The sequence below is a fragment of the Aethina tumida genome, chromosome 2, assembly GCF_024364675.1.
Source record: "Aethina tumida isolate Nest 87 chromosome 2, icAetTumi1.1, whole genome shotgun sequence".
In the NCBI taxonomy this organism is placed as follows: Eukaryota; Metazoa; Arthropoda; class Insecta; order Coleoptera; family Nitidulidae; genus Aethina; species Aethina tumida.
In genome coordinates, this window is record NC_065436.1 from 24159173 (window position 1) to 24178991 (window position 19819).

Sequence of the window (19819 nt, forward strand, 5' to 3'; positions counted from 1 at the left end):
TTCTTTAATTTATTAAGAGTGACTTACTCGGGTTTATATTAAATTATTTATTTTAGCAACTTAGCCAGATTAAATATAAATGGTACAATAATTTATTGTATAAAAATACAAAAATATAAAAATTTGTGACGCTGAAAACTTAGGAATCACCTTTCCTACGGCGGGATTTTTCCCCTGGCCCTTATTTTAGCAACTTAGCCAGATTAAATATAAATGGTGTATAATTGTATAATTTATTGTATAAAAATACAAAAATATAAAAATTTGTGACGCTGAAAACTTAGGAATCACCTTTCCTACAACGAGACTTTTCCCCTGGCTTGTCATTTTTCTTCACAGATCCGCAGCTACATTTGGAATCCTTACAAGAAATTTCGTCACTTCGGACACTTTTCGCCTTTTCGGACTTAACAGAAATAGCTTTTTGCCTTTTACAAGAGGAACAGGTAGAATCTTGGCACGATTTATCAGAGAATTTGGAACAAGAAGAAGATGATGATGAATAGCAACATGAATCGGTTCTGTCAGATTTGCTCGGAATACTGCTAAGACTGCTTCTTGCTGATGTTACATCTTTGATATTCTCTTCGTTTTCTTCGTTGTCTGGTGCTGCTTTGTTATCCTCAACTGTTTCTTCAGTTTTTTGTGGTAACTCCCATACAAATATGTCTCCGGATGCGCTGGTCGTTACGATGTATCGGCTGTTAGGGCTGAATCTTGCTGCTGTGATGACAGCTGAATGGCCTACACCCAGTTTTATTGTAATACCTGGAAACCACAATTATTAATCACATTGTTGATATTTTACACCCCACTCTTTAAATAAATATATAAAATTGTATAGAATGAAATAATTCCTAAAAATATTAATTATTTCTCCATTACATAAAACGTCGATAAGATAAAATCACATTCCTGTATTAACTTTACCAAATATGATAACATCAAAAATTGTTGACTTTCGATTTATCCAATAGGTCGTTTTACCTTCTTGATAACGCCACAACTTAACCAGTTGATCGTTTCCTCCCGTAACGAAAAACTCTCCGCTGGGCGATATGTCGAGGGTGTTGATGGCTCCAGAGGTGGAGGCCTCGATCTCTCGTACAAGACTGCCATCCAATATTTCCCAGTAGCAAACCTTGCGATCCGATCCGCCAGTTAATATTTGCACTCCGGTCGGAAAATACTTGACCGTCATGAATAAAGTGTTGGAAAAGATGATCTGACGACGAACTTTACTAATCAGATTCCACAAGATGCAGGTGCCGTCAGTGCTGGCACTCACGGCCTCGTCATCTGTATGGTTGATTTTAATCGCGGATACCGGACCCTTGTGTTCTTTCAAAGTGCAAATCAACGATTGGTTGTATGGCAGTATGTCCCATAGTCGGACCTATTGTAAATCGGAAAATATATGTAGTTTAAATAAAAGGTATATGTTGTTTCATTTTATTTACTTGTCCTTCACATCCTCCACTAACTAAAAGTCTTCCATGCGTAGTTATTGCCATGGCTGAGACTCCTTTGTTGTGGGCGTTGAATATCGAATACATTAATCTTCCTGTTATCGGCGTAAATGCTCTGATGACGCCGTCATTCCAGGCGGTCAATATACTTTTGCCGTCTGAAGAAAACGTTACTTCGGAACAACTGAAGTTGGTGACGACAATGCGAAGCAATTCTTGCATGTTAAGAAGCGACCAGACACGTACGTCGTCTTTGCTTGCTGTGGCAAAGACTTGTGAAAAATTGCTAGGATTCAATATATTAAAAATAATGCAGACTATTGTAAATTTCATCAAGATACTCACTTTGGAAAACTGACGCAATAAATTGGGGAGGTGTGACATGTCACTACTAATTTCGGGTCGAAAGTTTGCATATCAATTTGGAAGATTTCGCATGCCTTAGTGGCAACTAGCAATTGCGTCTTTTGAATAATCGAAATTGAGGTTACTGTACTGTTCACCTTGGTTGACTGCAGCTGCAACGCAGTGAGATCATTTTCATGAATAAAATGCGGCGTTCAACACCAATAATTATATTACTTACCACTCTTAAAGCGGGCATCGAAGGTATTTTAACTTTTTCCAAATTTTTAGGAGCTTTAGGTGTAGCTTCTTCCACCAATTCCAGAGTTCCATCACCAGCCCCAATTAATAACTGACCAGTGCGCAATCTCTTAATGACCCGCACACCTACCAAAGGAATAGTTCATATTTGCCCAAATTCACTGATTAAATTAGTTATACTCACCATATTCATAAAGATCCACATTCCCCCTTGGCAATTTCTTATGGGATAGCCTAGCAAAACAACCGATAACCATAGGTGATCGTAAGGGAGCCTCGTTTTCCGGATCGTGATGAAAATTTAATCTTACTTTCACCACGTCACCAGTTGATGTACCGCAGTAACACACCTAAGGATACGCACATAGAAAACTTGATTTCCCAAGAAAATGAACAAACCTCATCTCTTTGATCGACTTCAATACAAAGGAAAGTGCGCCGCATCTTGGGAACAGAAACGTCATAGCAAGACAGCCGTTTGGAATCTCGATCAATGCGCCAAACGGCTAAATGATTATCACCACCAGTTATAAAGCAAGATGAACGACGGGTAAGCGTCGCTAAAGCGTAGGCTTCGCCCTGAGAACCCCGTGTCACGTGAGCTGAACACATAATGCCTTTACCTTCGATATCCCAAACGAAGACCTAATTTAATTTATAAACAAGTAAAATTTTCAATGCAATTCTTTATTATTACAGATTATAGACCTGTTCGCAGTCTCTGCCGCCCAAAGAGATGCAATAGCGTTCGTTTCGAGAAAACGATACAGCTTCAACACGTACTTTGTGTAATTCATGAGTATCGATCATTTTCAGTTCACTAAAGCTCCAGATGATAAGCTGCGCCTAAAGGAAAGTAATTCAACATTGTTAATTATTAAGATGAATCTTAATTAAAATTTATTATAACAATCATCTTATCCAGGGAGTTTCTAAAATGCTCAAAATTTGAGATCAGATAGAACTCAATCAATAATGATGAGTCTAAAACACTACCTAAAACTTAAACTAAATAAAATATTAGAAATTAGAAAATAAACAATCAGGCACGACTTTTCAAATTTCTTGAAAATATCTCACAGGACAGGACGTGATGTTTGGTAAATGCATGAAAGTACTCCTCCTCATTTGAATCAGCAATTTCGTCAGTAGCTCTAAGAAAATTTTCCAAATCAATAGTTTGAAAATGAAGAGCCATTTGAAAGAGGTCTGTGTTCTACCAGTCAGTAACATAGACAAGTGAATAAAATTTATGTTTATTAAATTAATGAAAAGTGGTAGATTTTTTCATTCTAAATATCAAAACTAATCATAAGTACCTTCCTATATGATATAAACATATTTGACAACTTTTTTGTCTTGAAAATACATTTTTATATTCAAGAAAAATATAAGATTTGTTAAATCTAATGAACACACGTTTTAATACATTTTTACATTATCAAGAAGAGCATACCCTAAAACCAATGTGATTGATTTGTCCACTTGCAATGTATTTTCCAGTATCCGATAATGCAACTGCGGAAATTCCATTTGTATGCCCACTTAAAAATTGTTGCTTCTTTGTAACAAAATCCTGCACAATTACTTTATTTCCAATTGGATATATTATATTTTTCCCATCAGGATGCACAATTAGACCTTTAATAGTGCTTCCTGGAATAAATTGAAATCAATTTCACCCTCAAAATATGAAATAAGTAAGTTGCACCGTCAAATCCTATAATCCCCTTAACATCCAAGTCTTCAACGAATCCTGCTTCTACAGACATTTTTATGAGTCTTCAAAGAATGTAAATTATTAAATGTAGCGTTATTTGACGTTATTTAAAAATGGTGCGTCTGTTGCCTTGGGAACGAAATTAGGAATCAATAGAACTACTACTAGCAGCAAAGTAACAAAAATTATAAAAATGAAATGTATCTATAAAGAGCAAGTGTGAAATGTATCTATAAAGAGTAGTGTATAGAAAATTTGCCAAACTGCATAGAAAACCTAAAAACTAATCTGGTAGTTTTCAACTTATTGTTAATTTAGGACGCATGCGTAAACACAAACTAAATTTGAAATTTTAAATTTCAAGTCTTTGTTTATATATTAGTTGTATTCTCCGCATTGTACAAACATCATTATCGTATTGATGTAGACAAAATTAATTTAAAATTTAAACATTTGATTGAAACCACTTTGTTGTCAAATTTCTCTGAAAAACCCGGCAAATATTTTGACAGTTATCGCCGTTGGAAGCTTAGGTTCGGTGATGAGTAGTTCCACTAAACGGACTTTTTGAATGTTTCCCTGGTGTTTGGTAATCTGTTGAACTCGGAAAATTTATATTTTTCTGTGATTTTAATTTCGGCGTATAACCTTCAGTTATATGAGTTTTAATAGTTCTATGTTAGTAGTGGTACTTAAAAACAAAGTTTTGTTTATTAAATAAACCAAACCTTCATACAATGAATACAACATCAGAATGGTTACAGGTAATAATATACTTCTGTGGTAACTCTATTATTAATTAACATTTTTAGTACATACAAGAAGAGCAGAAGTACTTTAATCCAGATGAAAGATTAAAGACCTTTAAAAAATGGGTGTTCCCAAATTCTGCAAAATGCAATGCTCAAAAGGTAATAATACCAAATTTGTAAATTTGTTTTAAACACATTCAAGTAGCATCAAAACTATTGATAGATTTGTGGTAAATTTAATGAAAACTGTTTGGTTTTAGATGGCTGATGCAGGATTTGTTTATACTGGTAATACTAAGGATCCAGATAGCGTTCAGTGTTTCTTTTGTGGTAAATCTCTGGATGGTTGGGAGATTGACGATGATCCTCATAATGAACACATCAAACATGCACCTAATTGTCACTATGCACAACTTCAAGATGATACTCCCGTCATACAACTTTTAAGTGTTTGGGAGGAATATACCAAGAAATTGGTTGATAGGTTTCATGAGAAAATGTCCAATAAATTGGATGTGTTACTGTAATTGTAGATATGAATACAAATGTGGTTTTAACTTTTACTTTAAAGATATCTTATTTTTTTTATATATGTATTCCCTAAAATAAAATTTTATAATAAAATTAAATAATGACTTGTAATATTTAAAATTCATTTCTGAATAAAATAATATAGTTATAAATAAAACTGCCTTTAACAATGAAGGTATTAATAAAAGTGTTTTATATCAATGGCTTATCTAATCATTTTCCATTTAAAATCAATCAATCATAAACTAATCTTATTATTTTAAAACGTTATCTTGAAGTATATTCAATAAACTTGGTTGGTATTTATGTTATTTATTTTCTCTGTAAATTAAGAAAATATAATGCATAGCGCTGTTTTATTGTCAATCTTTCTATTGATATTTCAAAATACATATGGTAAGTAAATTTAACTTTCACAAAATTTGAGTAAACAACGTCTCGTGTTTTTTGAATGCTTCTTTGGTAAATCAAATTTTGTATTCATTTTCTATTTTTTTTTCTAGCTTTAAAATGTTATACATGTACAGTAAGTTCAGAAGATTCTGATACTACTTGCATAACAGATCCAGCTAATGCCCCAGGTAACCCCATATATGATTGTGATAAAAAATACTGTACTATTATACGACAAGAGTTACTGGTAAATATATCTACAAGTAAGTTAAAAATTGGCAAATATTCCATAAAATAAATTCATGTTCTAGGATCCTAGAGGTAAAGTGGTATCGTTTGGTAGAGGTTGCGATGATACATGGATAAATGATATAACCGAAGATTCGACGTATAGAATATATCATTATACCTGTAAAAGTCCGTTGTGTAACGGTGGCTCTGGAAAGGGCGATAATGATAACTCTTCTAAAGGATATTTGGGTGACAAATCAACCATAATTTGCCGTGGTATTAGAGATGGAGCAATAACTCACTCAGTTTCTGTGATGTTATTATTTTTTGTTATTACACTTGTTGCTGTTTTAATATAAAGCCTGTTGTGTATTTAAATTATTAATAATAATCATTATTGTATTAAATAGAAATACTTGGGTAAAAAAATTGTTACAAAATTTTTATTTTTCAACATACGTGTTATATCTAAACATAATAAATGATATAAAATTATTTTAAAAATCCAACATCCTGGTTTTGTGGAATTAAATCAAGCGCCTCCAGTAGAGATTTATCTAACCTTTGGGCAACCACATGACCCAGTTTTAATGATTCTAGTAATGTAGCAGGATGTAATGAACTAGCACCACTTTGTAAAATAGTAGTAAACTTGTCTCCAGACACTGCCACAACAATTGATCCAACAGAACATTTCTCTTCAGCTGGGTTAGGATCCACTAAACAATGCTCTCCTATTTTACATACTGTAACCTGAATTAAATAAAATTAAAATATTTAATAAGAAATATATATAATATGAATACCATAACTGGTGCTTTCTTTATGTCTAACCTTAGACAATCATGTAATTCTTGAGATACTTCCATTTCAACATTATTTCCATCAACATGCACTGATTGAACTAATGGTACTTGTGTATTCCATAAAGCAGCTTTAACTGCTACAGATACTGCATCAAATAGATTTCCTCCACATTCTAACACCTGCAAAAAAATTAATAAGCTACACTACATATAAAAAAATACAAACACTTACCAAAATATCAACATATATTTTCCAACATTTTTTGCCTTTTAGTATGCAAAGTTTTGTAAGATCAAATGCTAGTGCAGATCCATATGCAGACTCTAAACTGTTCGATATTTCAACAGCAAGATTTTCTCCTCCACGACCTTCAAAATCTGGGGTGGCATTTGCAGAGCTGAAAAATAATGAATGCATCTATATATTAATCAAATTTAATTAAATATTAACATACCAGTCTACAAAGAATTCAATTCTGCCTTCATTAGGTTTGTCTGGAAGTGGGATATCAACTTCAATTTTTACAGCAACTAAGACATCTGTATTGGCTAATCTTAATCGAGCTGATCCAAATGCATGGGATACAATGTCAGTTTCCAATTCCATTGGACGATAATCTTCTCTTGTACGGCCATCAATACGAAAGTTTTCCTGAAATGAATAGAAAATGTTTCTGGATGTGCATATTTAATTAATATAAAATACTTAAAAAAATAATACAAATTCTAAAAATCAACATTCAAAATCATGGTTGCAATGAAAACAATTGCTGAAACTGTAGAAATTATTTAATCAAGTCAATTTTGTCTACCATCACATTTACTATATCATTAGACAAATTAGTGTAGTAAAATTTGAGACTTCACGCCAGACGAATTTAAATATAAAAACTTCTCGATACTGTATTTCAGAAAATATTAAAACTAACTAAACAACTAATTAAAATTTGAATCTAGATTAGCTGATATGTTTTGTGCATTATCCAGTGATTTAATAACTTTTAAATAAAATTCTACATAACACAAGAAGAATAAAATTTCAAAATTAGCATTTAGCAAAAAGCATTTAACAGGATTAAATATATGAAATTGTAAGTACTAGTATTGAATATTGTTTCCATACACTTACTTCTACTCCGTGTAAAATGAATGTTTTCTCAGCTTCGCACAAAGCCATAATTAATTTTAATAAACTAGAAATAATACAAGAAGGCAAAAATAACCTTAAAAACTAACAACATAACCTCACTACAAATTTATAATCGCCCAAAATACAAAATAATATATTTTTGTTTTTGTATATTTATTTAGAGATTATTAAAAACGTTTTAAAGAGGTATTTATGTAAAAAAATTAATAGTACAAGTCTTTATTTCAAAATGTTGGTACGATTTGATCACCAAAAACCCTAAATCATTTCCCGGCTTTTCTTAGGAATCCCGTGAATGTTCACAAGCATAGTAAACCATTGCATTTTTGTTGTTTCGAAGCGATTGTAAGTATTAGGAAGCAGTATTTAGCATATATTATTTCTATGTCCTTTCTATGTATTGTGTTATACGTCAATAGGAATGTCAATCAATAGTTTTGTAGAAAAGTTACCCTCATCACTGTGTTAATTGTTATGGCAAAACATGTATGAATTCTTGATATGCTATAATTTGTAGTATAAAGTATCTGCATAAATGTAAAACAGAAGTACTTATATTGTCTGTATTATATAACATTTTTATTATTGTTGATTTCAATGTTACAAATATCAGTAATATGATTCCAAGACTGCTTCTTTCTCTTGCAATTTCAAGTCTTACAGTCTTAGTTTAAACAGAACTACTTCGACAACTTTTAATTTTAGGAGGTAAATATAAACAAAAACAATTTTGGGACAAGAAATATTAATTTGTAATTAGCATATTCTTGGGACATGTTTACACATTTTGAAAATGTTAGTATGATTTAGATTTGATTTACTATGCGTACTGTATTAATGTGTTAGAGATAAATTATATTTTGGTTTTCTGTAAATTTGTCTATATTATTATTTCCATTTTCATGTATGTTCTTATTTAAAAGAAAAAGAAAATAATACACAATTAATCATCATAAGAAATCTCTTGAAAAATATACCCTCATCACTGTTTTAATTGTTATGATAAAGTAAAAATGTTGGTGGTGTTTTTGATATAATAAAATTTTTAGTTTAAACTGTTTTCATAAATTTAAAACAAAAGAATTTATATTATCTGTATCATATAACCCATTTATTATTTTTGTTGTAGAACTATCATTAATATAAAAATATATCCTGATGTGATATAATTTGTAGGCTAAAAACAGAAAAATTGGTATTGTTTGTATCATATAAGCAAATTATTACTTTTGTTGTATATATCAATTATTAGTAAAATGATTCTCTCAGAACTGTTCTGCTCCTCCTTTTACCAATACGAATTTCTGCCTTATAAATAGTATATACATTTTTAACACAAATAAAACACTAACCTGTAATTGGTATATTCTTGTTATAACAATTTGTAAGTGTCATTAGTGTGATTTATATATTTTTTATTATCCAGATTGTATTAATGTGAAAGGAATTTTGCCGCAATAATTAACTTATATAAATAACAATACATAATTTCATCATAAATAAATTTCCTTTTTCAGAATATTTTTGATTAACCAATCAAAATATATGTTGTGTGTATTGTAAACTGTAAAAGATGGATTTACCATTCAAGACAGAATATGCAAAGAGTGGTCGATCATCCTGCAAAGGATGCAAGACATCTATTGGTCAGGGTTCTTTGCGACTTGCTGCCATGGTTCAGGTATTTTTTTATATACTCAGGAGAAATTATTTTGTTAATAATTTAATTTCTAAAAAATTTCAGAGTCCCCATTTTGATGGTAAAGTGCCAATGTGGTTTCATATGAGCTGCTTTTTCAAGAAACAGAGACCTAAAACTGTTGATGACATTGAAAAATTCGAAACTCTAAGAATTGAAGATCAAGAAAAAATAAAAGAGCAAGTTTGTAAGTTAATTTTAGCACACACATAACAGAATAGAATGAAACTGAAATTCGTATTATTCCAGCTAAGCTTGGCTCAATAGTTGTCCCTGAGCCCAAGAAGGGAAAAGGTAAAAAACGTGCAGGAGAGTCTTCCAGTAACCCCGCATTAAAGGACTTCGTCATCGAGTACTCGAAGTCCAGTAGGGCAGTTTGTCGCGGATGTGAACAGAAAATTTTCAAAGATGAAGTATACAATCTCTTTCATAAATATGACGTTTTTAATTAATTTCTATGTACTTACAGGTGCGCGTTTCAAAAAAGGATTTCGAAAGTGATGTTGGCATGCGCTATGGTGGCCAAGATAAGTGGCATCATTTGACATGTTTTGCAAAAATGCGTTCAGAATTGGGCTACTTTGAAGCGGCGGACAAATTGCCTGGTTTCAAGGCATTGAGTAAAAATGATCAGCAGGAGGCACTTAAACAGCTCCCCGCAATCAAGCAGGAAGACGCGCCGGAAGTGAAAAAGATAAAGAAGGAAGAGGATGATCCTGAAAAGGCAGCAATTGAAAAGCTGTTTAAGGAACAAAATAAGTTGTTTTACAAGAACAGAGACAAATTGGCAGCGTTGGAAAAAAAGAAGTTGGCCCTGATATTTGAAAGTTGTAATCTACGTGTACCTTCAGGTATAGATTCGGTAGGTCCATTGAAATTCTGATACTGTAGATCAGGTAGTAATAAAATGTTTTCAGATGCTAGATCAATTGGCTGACTACATTACGTTTGGTGTACCAGAATTGTGTGATGTATGCAAAGACGGGACGTTTGTCTACTCCCGCGAAGGATACAAATGTACTGGTGATTTAACTGAGTGGACTAAATGCACAAATGTGGTCAAGGAACCAAAACGACATGCATTAACAATACCAGATGAATTAAAAGAAGAATCATCGCTGCTGAAGAAGTATAAGTATGTGAAGAGGACCAGAGTTATCAAGGACTTTAGGCCTACAGTTGCCGTAAAAAAAGAAGATGAAGTGGACGCACCGTAAGTAATTAAAATATGTATTAATTTTTAAAAGTATCAATATTAATTCATAATATTTTTGATGTGTTAGGCCAAAAGTGGAACGTGAACGCCCGGCTCTTTATGAGATGGAATTCGTTCTCATCGGTTATTCAAAGGATGAAAAGGAAGTCCTCAAGAATAAAATTACAAAGTTAGGTGGAAAAGTGGGAACGAAAATCGGAGACAATGTAATGGCTGTAATAGCAACCAAAGATACTGTTGAAAAGAAAGGCTCCAGAATTCAGGAGGCGGAATCTTGTCAAGTACATGTGGTCTCTGAGGATTTTATTGATGAGGCATCCAAGAATTCTGGCAAAATACCAGATCTAGTTATCAGCAAGAGTTTATGCAACTGGGGATCTGATGTAAGTAGAAAAACCTTGATCAAAAAACAAGTATTTTATTTTACATGTTAATTACAGCCCACGAAACGATTACCTGCCGAACCCACAACTAGTTACAAATCTAAATCGAAATCACGAAGCCAATTTACAAGCAACATGCCCAGTAAGGTCAAATTGAAACTGGTTGGAGGTACTGCAGTCGACCCAGACTCTAATTTGGAAGACGTCGCTCATGTATACCAAAAGAACGGTGAAAAATATACTGTTGTATTAGGAATTACCGACATAGTTTCAAAGAAAAACAGTTATTACAAACTTCAATTGCTTGAATCCAATACAAAGAACAAGTTCTGGGTGTTTAGGTCCTGGGGTCGAATTGGAACAACCATCGGAAGTAACTATTTCTGACTATAATTGTGCTGCATGTAGTTTCACTGTTGATATTTTAGATAATAAGCTTGAAAATTGTGAATCATTGCATAGTGCAAAATCTCTATTTGAGTCGTTGTATGAAGAGAAATCCGGAAATCCTTGGGGAGGCCGCCACTGCTTTGTCAAAGTACCTGGAAGAATGTATCCTATAGACGTAGACTATGGAGACAACGCTGACATAAATTTGGACATTGTAGAATCTGATTCTAATCTCAAAAAACCTGTACAAGATCTGATCAAATTGATATTTGATGTGAAACAAATGAAAAATCTCATGATGGAATTTGAACTTGATACAGAGAAAATGCCTCTGGGTAAACTAAGTAAATCTCAAATTCAGAACGCTTATGAGGTTCTTAATGAGCTACAAGGTCTCATTGATGATAATATTACCACAGAAGCCCGGTTCATTGATGCAACCAATAGGTTTTATACTTTCATACCACATTCATTTGGTATTGAAAACCCTCCACTTCTAAAAGATAAAGAAACTATTCAGGTACTTAAATCCTGAGATACTGAAATTGTTACCAAATGACATGAATTATTAATTTTCAGAAAAAACTCGAAATGCTGGACAGTTTAATGGAACTCGAAGTGGCCTACAACCTAATGAAGTCTACCGATGGCGAACACACAGTTGACACCTACTACTCGCAATTGAAGACAGACATCGACATTCTGGAACGGGATTCGGAAGAATTCAAAATCATTCAGGAATACGTCAGGAACACCCACGCCGAGACTCACAGGAGCTACGAGCTGGACATCGAGGATGTGTACACTGTTAAAAGACACGGCGAGGATAAACGATTTAAACCGTTTAAGAAGTTGCACAACCGCAAACTATTGTGGCACGGTTCACGTGTCACCAATTTCGCCGGCATTTTGTCACAGGGCTTGAGAATCGCGCCCCCGGAAGCTCCCGTCACCGGTTACATGTTCGGCAAAGGTATATATTTTGCGGACATGGTGTCCAAATCTGCGAACTACTGTTGCACCAGCCCGAACAATCCGACCGGTTTGCTTCTGTTGTGCGACGTTGCCCTTGGAAATGTAAGTGGTTTTTGTGTGATGATTATAATGTAGATTGTTGCATAAACCCTTATTTTTCAGATGTACGAGCGTAAAGAAGCGGACTACATTGAAAAACTTCCAAAAGGAAAGCACAGTTGCAAAGGTGTGGGTCGCACTGAACCTGATCCTAAGGTTGTTAAAAATATAGATGGTATTGAAGTTCCACTGGGCAAGGGCAAAGTGATGTCTGATAGAGAATCTTCACTTTTGTACAATGAATACATTGTCTATGATGTTGCCCAAGTTAATGTCAAATATCTCTTGAAACTTAAGTTTAACTACAAATATTAATAATCTCGTTAAATTATAGAGTTGTTATGTACCTCTAAGCATTCACAGTATGTGTTATTTTTTCGTTTATATGTGTGTACTTTAATTATTTTTTTATATAATAAAATATATATTCGCTTTATTTAATTTATTTCATTTATTACATTTATTATATTTCTAGTTTTAGAGTATTTTGTCGCAAAATATAAATAGAAATTTTTAAACTTAAATCGTATTTTGATAGTATAACCCTTCAAAAATGACATACTAAAATTTTAGAAGAATATCTCAAATAGTTTTTGAGTTACAACCTTCTAAAGGGTAGTCAAACTCAACGGTTAGATATGTTACGTTTACGTTAACTTCGACACCTACTAGACTCAAATTTTCGGGAAAAATTCGACAAACATACAGCAAGAAAAACGTTTGATCCGTCTAAATTTAGAGAGAAACATCATGCATGGCAGAGACAGTACAAGTCTGTCCCATAGTGAGACTTACTGTCTGTATTGTACATGACGTTTCTTTCAGGATTCAGATGGATCACACTCTTTTCATACTGTATAGATATATAATTATATAATATAATTTCTTTATAATAATTATTTTCCAAATCATCGTGACAACTACAAGAGATGTGGTAAACTTTCATCAATAAGAACAAGAGTTTATAATGCTCTATATTTACGAAATATTATTTAAATATATTTAGCATAATTCATTATTAAAACACATTTTGCACATATAAACTTTATTAATAAACATACATAAGACATAAATACATATGCTTACATTTATGGAGGAACATTGTATCTCACAGATTCAGTATGAATTGATCTGATGAGATCATGGTTCACAGTGAATATAAATCTAAGAGAAGATATTTCAACAACAGCATTATCATATAATCTTACTTTGTTTCCCGCAGTTATGGGGCGGCCGTCCACAAAAATCGGTCGCTTGCCTTCCGAAGACAAATAAAATTCACCTGTATTCCGAAGCCTGACAAATAATAATAATAATTTAGTCACATTTTGTGTTTTATAAATATAATGTTAGGTTTACCTTAATGTTCCCTGTCTTCTCGATATTTTATGAGCTGGCCCTTCTAATGAGAGATCAATATCAACAACATGACCTTTACCAGATCTCCCAATGGTAATTTCTCTACTTCTCATTAAGTATCTGACCATACGTCCTCTAAGCACAGCAAGTGTTTGACCATCTAACTCTCCAGGGCAAATTCCAGTAACACTATAAACAAATATAATTAAAATAATAACACATGTTAAAGAAGTAATCATATTCACCTATCAACAAGAACATTCCATCTACCAACTTCATTTTCCAGATGACGAATTTCTCTAACATTTCTTCTTTGTTGCAATTTCAGTTCTTTATCAAGAACTTCATCTGGAGGCTCACTTAGTTCTGAATCTTGTATTAATTCTTCTGCATCATTAAATGACATAATAGGTCTGCCAGTGGGCAGTGGTCCCAAATTTTGGTCAGGCAGCAAGTGGTACATTCGCAAAGTCTGCCAATGACGGAGGAGTGTATTTGGAGTTCTACCCGAATAAAAGACATCTGCATGTTGAGATAACAGTTCGGAAAATGTATCAATGGTCGGATTTGCGTTCTTGAACAATTGAAAAATATGTTCCAGCACAACATGTCAACAATATTAAATACTTACAGATTTAATGGTTGACAATATTTCCTCTTCTTGTTGGCTCCACAAAGCTTTATCTTGTACTGCAGATATCATGTCAGGATGCAAATTTCTCATAGCAGACACTGCCACTCTAGACACAGCTTGATCATAGAGAAGAGCATACCACCTCTGTTGCAACTCTTGAACGGTAAATTTACATGAAAATTTTGTTCCCAAATGGACTGTACGTAAATCATTTGTTTGCTGAACACCAATAATCAAGGCCAAGTCATCAGTGGGCTTCCATCGACCTAAATCTTTTGTAGCAAATTGATTTTGTTGTCGACCTTTCTTAGACTTTCTTGAACTGCTCGGCATAGTTTTAGCAGATGGCTTCCTTTTCATTTCAGGAATGTGAGTCGGAGCAGGAGTGGGTAGAATGGGGGGTGTGGATGGGGAAGCAACTGAAAATTCTGAATGCGCCGACTGAGTACGGGCTCTTCCACCCTGGAACGCAAACTTTTAAAAACTGAGTAACTCTTACAATGCATTTTTTTACCTTTATGTTTGAAACACCGGGCATTCCCAAACTATATTCAACCAACTCATCGTCAAATTTCTTTCTTTTTATTGATCTATTCGAACTGATAATAAGGTATATTAAGTTTTTTGCAAAATAAACATAACCTAACAATTACCTTCTACGCTTCGTTCCATCACCTGCATCCATAAGTTGTCCGTGTGAGGACATGCCATATACGTCGGATTTGTCGCCACTCGATTGTAATAAATCCATATCTTGAACGTTATCCATTTTTGTGCCGAATATTAATATTATTAGTCTACCATAGAATCCTTGAAAACACAAACAAACAGTGTGACCAACATAACCGTATCCGAACACTAATTTTTCACTGACATTGGTGGGAAATTTTAAATTAATATTGAAATCGCACTCAACATATAAAATTAATATTATAATTTTTTAATACACATTACAAATACATAATTTATAAAATATATGTTATTGTAAGTGTAGAATAAACATAAGAACACTTAAATATCCTGTCAATATGACTAGAAATTGGAGATTACTGATTTTATTAATATCAAAATATAACAAATAATTCCAATAAGAATTTAAAAATACTGTAACATTCACAAATCCAAATTTGTGGTTGAGTAGTGAATCGAATAAAATAAATGTCAGGAAGATAGTTTTAACAAAAACATAAAAATTTAAACATTTAAATGACAATTGTCATTTCAATTTGTCAATGTTAATACTACTTGCCTTAGAAGAAATTTCTATGAACCTTTTTCGTTGAAGTTGTCACATTTGTTTGATGAGACAGGGTGATCGGTTTGCCAACATGACGGATGGCTAGTCATTTTTTCTAATTGAATTCTATGTATTTGATATTGTCATTCAGCCCAAAGTTACGAAGTAACTATTTCTTATAACCGTTATCGTACTAAGTTACGTAAATGTTTCTCCATATTATTAGTAACATAAAATTTTACACTTGATCATCATTTAGAGCTCCGAACAATATCTCTAATTTACACACTGCGATTAATAAGTATTTCATTATTGAGTAAAGTCAGATATTGTAGGAAAGTTGGGAGCATAAATATATGTGATTATGTCAGAGCTACATCTTACTAAGGACGACTCAAATGAAAATACAGAAAAAAGGGAGAAATCTTTTGTGGCACCTATTTCAAGTTTTCATGAAGATAAATTATCACATACAAGTTTATTAGGAGTTAATGTCAAAGTACAAGAAAGTAACAAAAAGACAAAAATTCAAGGATCCATTATAATATCTTCCACAAGACCATTAATATTTAAGCAAATATATCTGGAAGTGCGTATATTTTACTAATCTCCTTTTATTAATAGTTTTATGTAAATATTTTTACTTTTAATTCATTCATTCTTCCCTCTGATCCGGTCGTAACTTGTAAAGAGAAATAAATACCGGATTATTTGTTTATATTATCATTTTTTGCTTAGATATATGGAATAGCAGAATGTGAGTTCCCCCTCAACAGTGTAAAATATAGTTTCCCGAAATTTTACAGAAAAGGTACTAAAATGACGGGCAACCAACAATTTTTTTTTATTCGACGGATTATTGAGCGGTTGGATTATAGTGAACCGAGAAACACTGTTGTTTATAATTTTAACTTTGGATGGCCCAATCGTTTGCCATACTCATGGGTTGGAGATTACGGAAACATTAAGTAAACTATATATAATGTGCACTAAATTTTAATACATTTTGTTTTTGGAATCAAATATACTTATTTTTCAAAACGAAAACAAATTAATAATACTGATGTTGTGTAAAAATTTTGTAGATACCTGGGAAAGACAATACTCGTCGGTGATAAAATGCAGCACGTTCACGTTCAAGAGATACCCATGTTTGCGAACCGGAGATTATCGATGGAAACAAATCTGGACCTGGAGAGCCGTATAGATATTGAAAGAAAATTTACGTTTGGCAAAAATGGATTTATCCGAGTTAGCTTTTGGATGCCAGTGAGTGGAGTTGCCATTGGTCAAGGATTACCAGTGGTATGCAGTATTGACAATCAATCCAAATTGCATTTTAGTGGACTTGTATTTGTATTGACTAGAATTGATGAGTACAGGTAAATTTTATTATTATTAATCAATGTTTTCGACACAAATCATTTAATAAAAACTCAAATAATATTATTCCTATTGGATTAATATAGCGTTAGGAATATTTGTTGTTTCTTTTACAGAAGTGATACTCCACTTCAAGTAACTAAGGAAGTACGTACAGATGTGTGCAGAGTAGCAAGATTAGTGCATGTATTACAGGGAAAATATTATTTTTATGCAGTGTTTAAAATCGATGAAAATATTGTGCCAACCAATCAATTTTACAAGTTGGATGTTATTCATATAAAGTATGAAGTTTGGGTATCTGTTCAAGGTATTTTTCAATATATTTTGTTTAAATATATAATTTCGTTATACTTAAATATATTTTAGGTAACTTCGAAAGTAATGGTGGTTTTGGATACCCTAACATTGACACGCCGGGGATTCCTATAATTATAGGCACTGAACCAATAGTTCCATACAACATAAATATAGTAACTGAAGCAGTTTTAAAACATATATTCTACACTCCAAAGTTAAGAGATTGGCCAATGCAAGTTATATCAGAAGCATTCACCGAAACTGAAGTTGAGGTAGACGAACAAACGGAGATGAATTTAATGAGACAATTTGAGGAACATCAAAAAGCTATCACAGAAATGATTGATGATTCCAGTGAGGAGGATGAAGAAGACAAATCTTAATAAAATCGGTTTTATTATAAAACTATAGTAAAACAATAAAATAATTAATATTTACATAAATGTACATATGTATATTATTTACAAAATTTAAAATTACTGATTGATTACTATGTATAACTTGTTACATAATTTATATATCATTAAAGTCAGGATTTTATAAAACCACCTTGTAATAAAACTTGCCTAGCTGCATTGTTTATATGTTTAAATCTGTCAGGGCCCAAATGAATCCCTCCATACCTAAAAATGGACAACATTAGTTCAATAACACTCATACATTATTTACTGTAACAAACCATCTAGTTACAACAACCATAACATTTTTCACATTTAAAATTTCTAATAAATGAAGTAATCTACCCCCAGCATGAGTTTCACCATCATCATCACAATCCTATAAAGTAATAATATTAAAATTAGACTCATGTTTAAAAATTAGGAATATTCTACTTTTATGAATTAAAATGAGTCCACTTCAATTGTACTTGATTGTACTGTCAGAGAAATAGCACAAATTTTAAAATCAAACATTTTGATATTTTATAAAAGTATTTAATTGTAAGATGGTAAAAAATACACTCATCGTCCTCCTAATAAAGTTTAGATTCCAGATAAACTACAAAAATTTTGAGGTCCAATGGAGGAAAAGTTTTGGCTTGGAGTTCCTTTCCAAGGCCTGAGAAAGGTCTATTACAAAAAATTATTATTATAATGGACTATTTCGTGTATAGAGATATTATGAGAGATGTAATGGAAGTAATAGGCAATAATTTATCAACACGCATGCAATCTTGATTAAAACACCAAAAAGATTAAAATTTGGATGAACTGCGGTTGTAAATTGAAGAGTCGTGAAATTTAATGTCAAACGACCATTCCTAATATTTCATTGAATCTTTGCCTCACCTTGTACAGGTGGTTATAATGAAAAAAGGGTACTAAATAAATTTTGTTTTTTATTTTTTTAAGAGAACTTTCTTTTAATTAAAAAAAATAATGTTAATTTTACATACTTATTTTAATATCCCTTTTATAATTACTTCTTTGTTAAAGCTTATATTATCATTTTTTCAATTAAAATATTGTACAAAATTTTATGAATACTTACTTGAATTAAATTTTTTTCATTGTCAATTCTGTAGGCACTAATATTGTGAGTAGCTTGTGCAATCTTCTTATTTTCCAGCAATAAGTTTAGAAAATCTCTGTAATTATTGAAAACTATGTTGAAAGAATTAAGTCAAAATTTAATACTGTTTACCTGATATCTTCTTGATTATATACATAACAAGCATGTCCTTGGAAAACGCTTTTTCTATCAATAATTGTAGTTCCATGAACAACATTTTCTAAAGTCTTTGGTTTAATAATTCTTGCTTCAAATTCAACTTCTGTATTATCCACAATGTCTTCTTCCTCTTTTCTTTTGCCAAATTGTAAAGCAATTTCTCTTAGCTTTTCTATCCACTGGTATAAAATAGCTTCTCCTCGATATGTCCTAAAATAAAATATTTAGTTAAATATAGTAATTATGTATTTGCATTATTTTAATACTCACTCATATATACTTTTGAATTCATTGTCTACAGATAATTTCTGTGAACCACTTAATGTAGGTGCAAGTAGCTCATATTTTGGTGGCATATCTGAAGGATATTCTGGAGGTAGAGTGATGAAAAGCTTCACATCTTTACTTATTTCTATGCTGTATGTAAATGGTATATCTTCTACTACCCATTGATCATTATAAATTGATTTTAGTACTTCAATTTCATCCAGCTGAAGAGCAATATTATCCATGATAGACAGTTAATATCAATTTTTGATCACTAAACAATTAGATGGTAAATGTAACTAATAAATATTTTTATCTACAGTGATAGACAAGTTGGTGTCACAAAACATTCATACTTCTATCATAAAACACCTGTGAAACTTCCACATTGGAAGTATATAAATAGAAAATTTGTGCTGGAATTTCTAGGTTAAATTTTGACTTTTGATTTATCATCCATAATGATTAAAATCCATCAATATATTTTTTATAAATAAATTCTGAATATAAATCGTGTTGATGTTACGTATTTTTATAGTCCTTGTTTT

General features: G+C 32.2%; 7 protein-coding genes across 8 annotated transcripts; 3 read left to right on the forward strand and 4 right to left on the reverse strand.

Moving 5' to 3' along the window:
* Positions 1 to 219: 219 nt before the first annotated feature.
* LOC109595527 (cilia- and flagella-associated protein 52) lies at positions 220 to 3920 on the reverse strand. Its single transcript, XM_020010903.2, has 10 exons — positions 3787 to 3920; positions 3532 to 3731; positions 2784 to 2921; positions 2475 to 2720; positions 2260 to 2425; positions 2056 to 2201; positions 1815 to 1987; positions 1461 to 1755; positions 988 to 1396; positions 220 to 768 (listed from the first exon to the last, which is right to left on the reverse strand). Exons 1-10 carry the CDS (start codon positions 3845 to 3847, stop codon positions 281 to 283), a joined length of 2322 nt encoding a protein of 773 aa, XP_019866462.1. The 5' UTR covers positions 3848 to 3920; the 3' UTR covers positions 220 to 280.
* A 318-nt stretch (positions 3921 to 4238) lies between these two features.
* LOC109595544 (baculoviral IAP repeat-containing protein 5.2-B) lies at positions 4239 to 5252 on the forward strand. The gene is made up of 3 exons (XM_020010921.2): positions 4239 to 4559; positions 4608 to 4706; positions 4808 to 5252. Exons 1-3 carry the CDS (start codon positions 4533 to 4535, stop codon positions 5072 to 5074), a joined length of 393 nt encoding a protein of 130 aa, XP_019866480.1. The 5' UTR covers positions 4239 to 4532; the 3' UTR covers positions 5075 to 5252.
* An 871-nt stretch (positions 5253 to 6123) lies between these two features.
* LOC109595537 (exosome complex component RRP42) lies at positions 6124 to 7830 on the reverse strand. The gene is made up of 5 exons (XM_020010913.2): positions 7638 to 7830; positions 6964 to 7160; positions 6741 to 6906; positions 6509 to 6688; positions 6124 to 6455 (listed from the first exon to the last, which is right to left on the reverse strand). The coding sequence occupies exons 1-5, from the start codon at positions 7683 to 7685 to the stop codon at positions 6195 to 6197; spliced, it is 852 nt and encodes a 283-aa protein (XP_019866472.1). The 5' UTR covers positions 7686 to 7830; the 3' UTR covers positions 6124 to 6194.
* Positions 7831 to 7914: 84 nt separating this feature from the next.
* Positions 7915 to 12856, forward strand: LOC109595523 (poly [ADP-ribose] polymerase). Its single transcript, XM_020010897.2, has 11 exons — positions 7915 to 8003; positions 9176 to 9339; positions 9403 to 9544; positions 9607 to 9770; positions 9827 to 10219; positions 10275 to 10570; positions 10641 to 10956; positions 11014 to 11329; positions 11385 to 11866; positions 11926 to 12423; positions 12484 to 12856. The coding sequence occupies exons 2-11, from the start codon at positions 9232 to 9234 to the stop codon at positions 12733 to 12735; spliced, it is 2967 nt and encodes a 988-aa protein (XP_019866456.2). The 5' UTR covers positions 7915 to 8003; positions 9176 to 9231; the 3' UTR covers positions 12736 to 12856.
* Positions 12857 to 13448: 592 nt separating this feature from the next.
* LOC109595533 (microspherule protein 1) lies at positions 13449 to 15250 on the reverse strand. Its single transcript, XM_020010909.2, has 6 exons — positions 15067 to 15250; positions 14928 to 15012; positions 14411 to 14875; positions 14025 to 14353; positions 13780 to 13968; positions 13449 to 13716 (listed from the first exon to the last, which is right to left on the reverse strand). Exons 1-6 carry the CDS (start codon positions 15180 to 15182, stop codon positions 13509 to 13511), a joined length of 1392 nt encoding a protein of 463 aa, XP_019866468.1. The 5' UTR covers positions 15183 to 15250; the 3' UTR covers positions 13449 to 13508.
* Positions 15251 to 15699: 449 nt separating this feature from the next.
* Positions 15700 to 17719, forward strand: LOC109595515 (uncharacterized). 2 transcript variants are annotated; one of them, XM_049962722.1, is made up of 6 exons: positions 15700 to 15847; positions 15986 to 16239; positions 16389 to 16618; positions 16736 to 17032; positions 17150 to 17343; positions 17403 to 17719. In XM_049962722.1, exons 2-6 carry the CDS (start codon positions 16015 to 16017, stop codon positions 17714 to 17716), a joined length of 1260 nt encoding a protein of 419 aa, XP_049818679.1. In that variant the 5' UTR covers positions 15700 to 15847; positions 15986 to 16014; the 3' UTR covers positions 17717 to 17719. The 2 variants fall into 2 exon arrangements, with proteins under 2 accessions (XP_049818679.1, XP_019866446.2); XM_020010887.2 differs by having other exon boundaries at positions 15700 to 15815.
* LOC109595542 (protein IMPACT-B) lies at positions 17713 to 19697 on the reverse strand. The gene is made up of 5 exons (XM_020010919.2): positions 19275 to 19697; positions 18978 to 19214; positions 18825 to 18921; positions 18013 to 18110; positions 17713 to 17956 (listed from the first exon to the last, which is right to left on the reverse strand). The coding sequence occupies exons 1-5, from the start codon at positions 19514 to 19516 to the stop codon at positions 17863 to 17865; spliced, it is 768 nt and encodes a 255-aa protein (XP_019866478.1). The 5' UTR covers positions 19517 to 19697; the 3' UTR covers positions 17713 to 17862.
* Between the last annotated feature and the right edge of the window lie 122 nt (positions 19698 to 19819).